We start from the raw sequence: 1,510 nt of genomic DNA, 5'->3' as shown, positions 1-1,510 counted from the left end.
ACTGATTGGAGAATATAATAAAGGCTTCACTGATTCCGGAAATAATAGAGGTAGTAATCGCATATATTTATTTGTAACATATCTAAATACAGAAATTCATATAACCCGGCACAAGGCAAACGAGTCTCCGTAGTATTCTAAACGTTTTCAGTCTTTTGCAATAATCTGTCGAGTGACGTCTCTCCCTCTAAACTTTCTTTGTTGTTTTTGTTTGGGGTTTCTTTGGTATAGACTTTTTTGTTGCCTTTGTGGTAAACTTTGTTCCTGCGGATTTCTTTACGGTTGCTTTGACATTCTTTGTAGATACTTTCTTAGCAATAGACTTCTTTGTTTCTTTGCCCTTCTTCACTCCGTTTTTCTTCGTCGGTGGTTTGTTAGCGGTTGCCTTCTTAGTGGTGGGCTTTGAGGATACTTTCTTAGCTAGTGGCTTCTTTGTTGAGGACTTCGAAGAGACCTTTGTTGTGGATTTTGTGGTAGCGTTTTTGGCCGATTTTTTCTTCGCGGCTGTCTTCTCATTTTTCTTATTCGTCAATTTCTTGCTGGCAACTTTCTTTTCCGTGGGTCTCTTCGTTGCGGCAGTTTTCTTGCTGGTTCCTTTGCTTGCGCCTTGTTTTGTCTTTTTAACGATGTTCTTCTTAACTTCCTCCTTCGAAAGTTTGAAGGAGCCGGAGGCGCCGGTGCCCTTGGTCTGCTGCAGGGACCCGCTGGCGACGCCCCTCCTCAGCGCCTGCTTCAGGTGCACGCCGGCGGTCCTCTCGTCCCCAACCTGGAAGGAAGCGACGATGAACTTGAGGATGGCTTGGCGGGAGGACCCGTTGCGCTCCTTGAGGGCCCTGAGGGCGGCGGCGACCATCTCGCTGTACTTGGGATGGGCGCACTTGGCCGAAAGACCTTTGGCCGACGTGCTCGACATGGTGACAGGACGGGGGCGAGAAGCGTTGAGACTTTCCTATGCGCTCACGGCGACGCGGGAGAGGCGAGTGACGCCCTGGCTGCGAGGCGGACCTTAATGAGGGTGCCGAGGGACGGGGATTCCCCGGTTCTCTCGCATGGGAGGTCGCTCATCGGCAATGCACTTCTTGGGAAGGAAAACCGTTGGATGTGCACTTAATTCTTTACCGAATAACTTTCTATAATAAATGAATGGAATCGAGTTATTTCATTACTTCTCTAATAAATAATCGTATTAATATTGTGAGACGATTGTATTGCTACACAGAATAATAGATAAATAAATGTGCTAAAAAAAGGAAAAAATCGGATCGCCGGTTTTCGAATCTCCTTTTCTACTGCTTCCTAAGTTTAATTTTTTATAGGCAGGCGCATAATCTGATTTTGTTGCAGTACAGTGTTTATTTTGACTAGAAAGTTAAAGAAATTTAAAACATTTCTGAAATTAAACATGAAAGATGTCCATCCTGAAAATATGAAGAGTTTAATAATGGTAATATTCTATCTTGAAATTCTAACTGACAAACATAAAACTTTGTAAAGAAAAAATCTCTAATTA

General features: G+C 43.7%; 1 protein-coding gene across 1 annotated transcript; it reads right to left on the bottom strand.

Moving 5' to 3' along the window:
* Positions 1 to 54: 54 nt before the first annotated feature.
* LOC119586064 (histone H1-delta-like) lies at positions 55 to 913 on the bottom strand. Its single transcript, XM_037934762.1, has one exon. It carries the CDS (start codon positions 911 to 913, stop codon positions 188 to 190), a length of 726 nt encoding a protein of 241 aa, XP_037790690.1. The 3' UTR covers positions 55 to 187.
* Between the last annotated feature and the right edge of the window lie 597 nt (positions 914 to 1,510).

The sequence above is a fragment of the Penaeus monodon genome, chromosome 20 (genome assembly GCF_015228065.2).
Source record: "Penaeus monodon isolate SGIC_2016 chromosome 20, NSTDA_Pmon_1, whole genome shotgun sequence".
Lineage (NCBI taxonomy): Eukaryota > Metazoa > Arthropoda > Malacostraca > Decapoda > Penaeidae > Penaeus > Penaeus monodon.
This window is presented reverse-complemented; position numbering and strand designations above follow the sequence as displayed.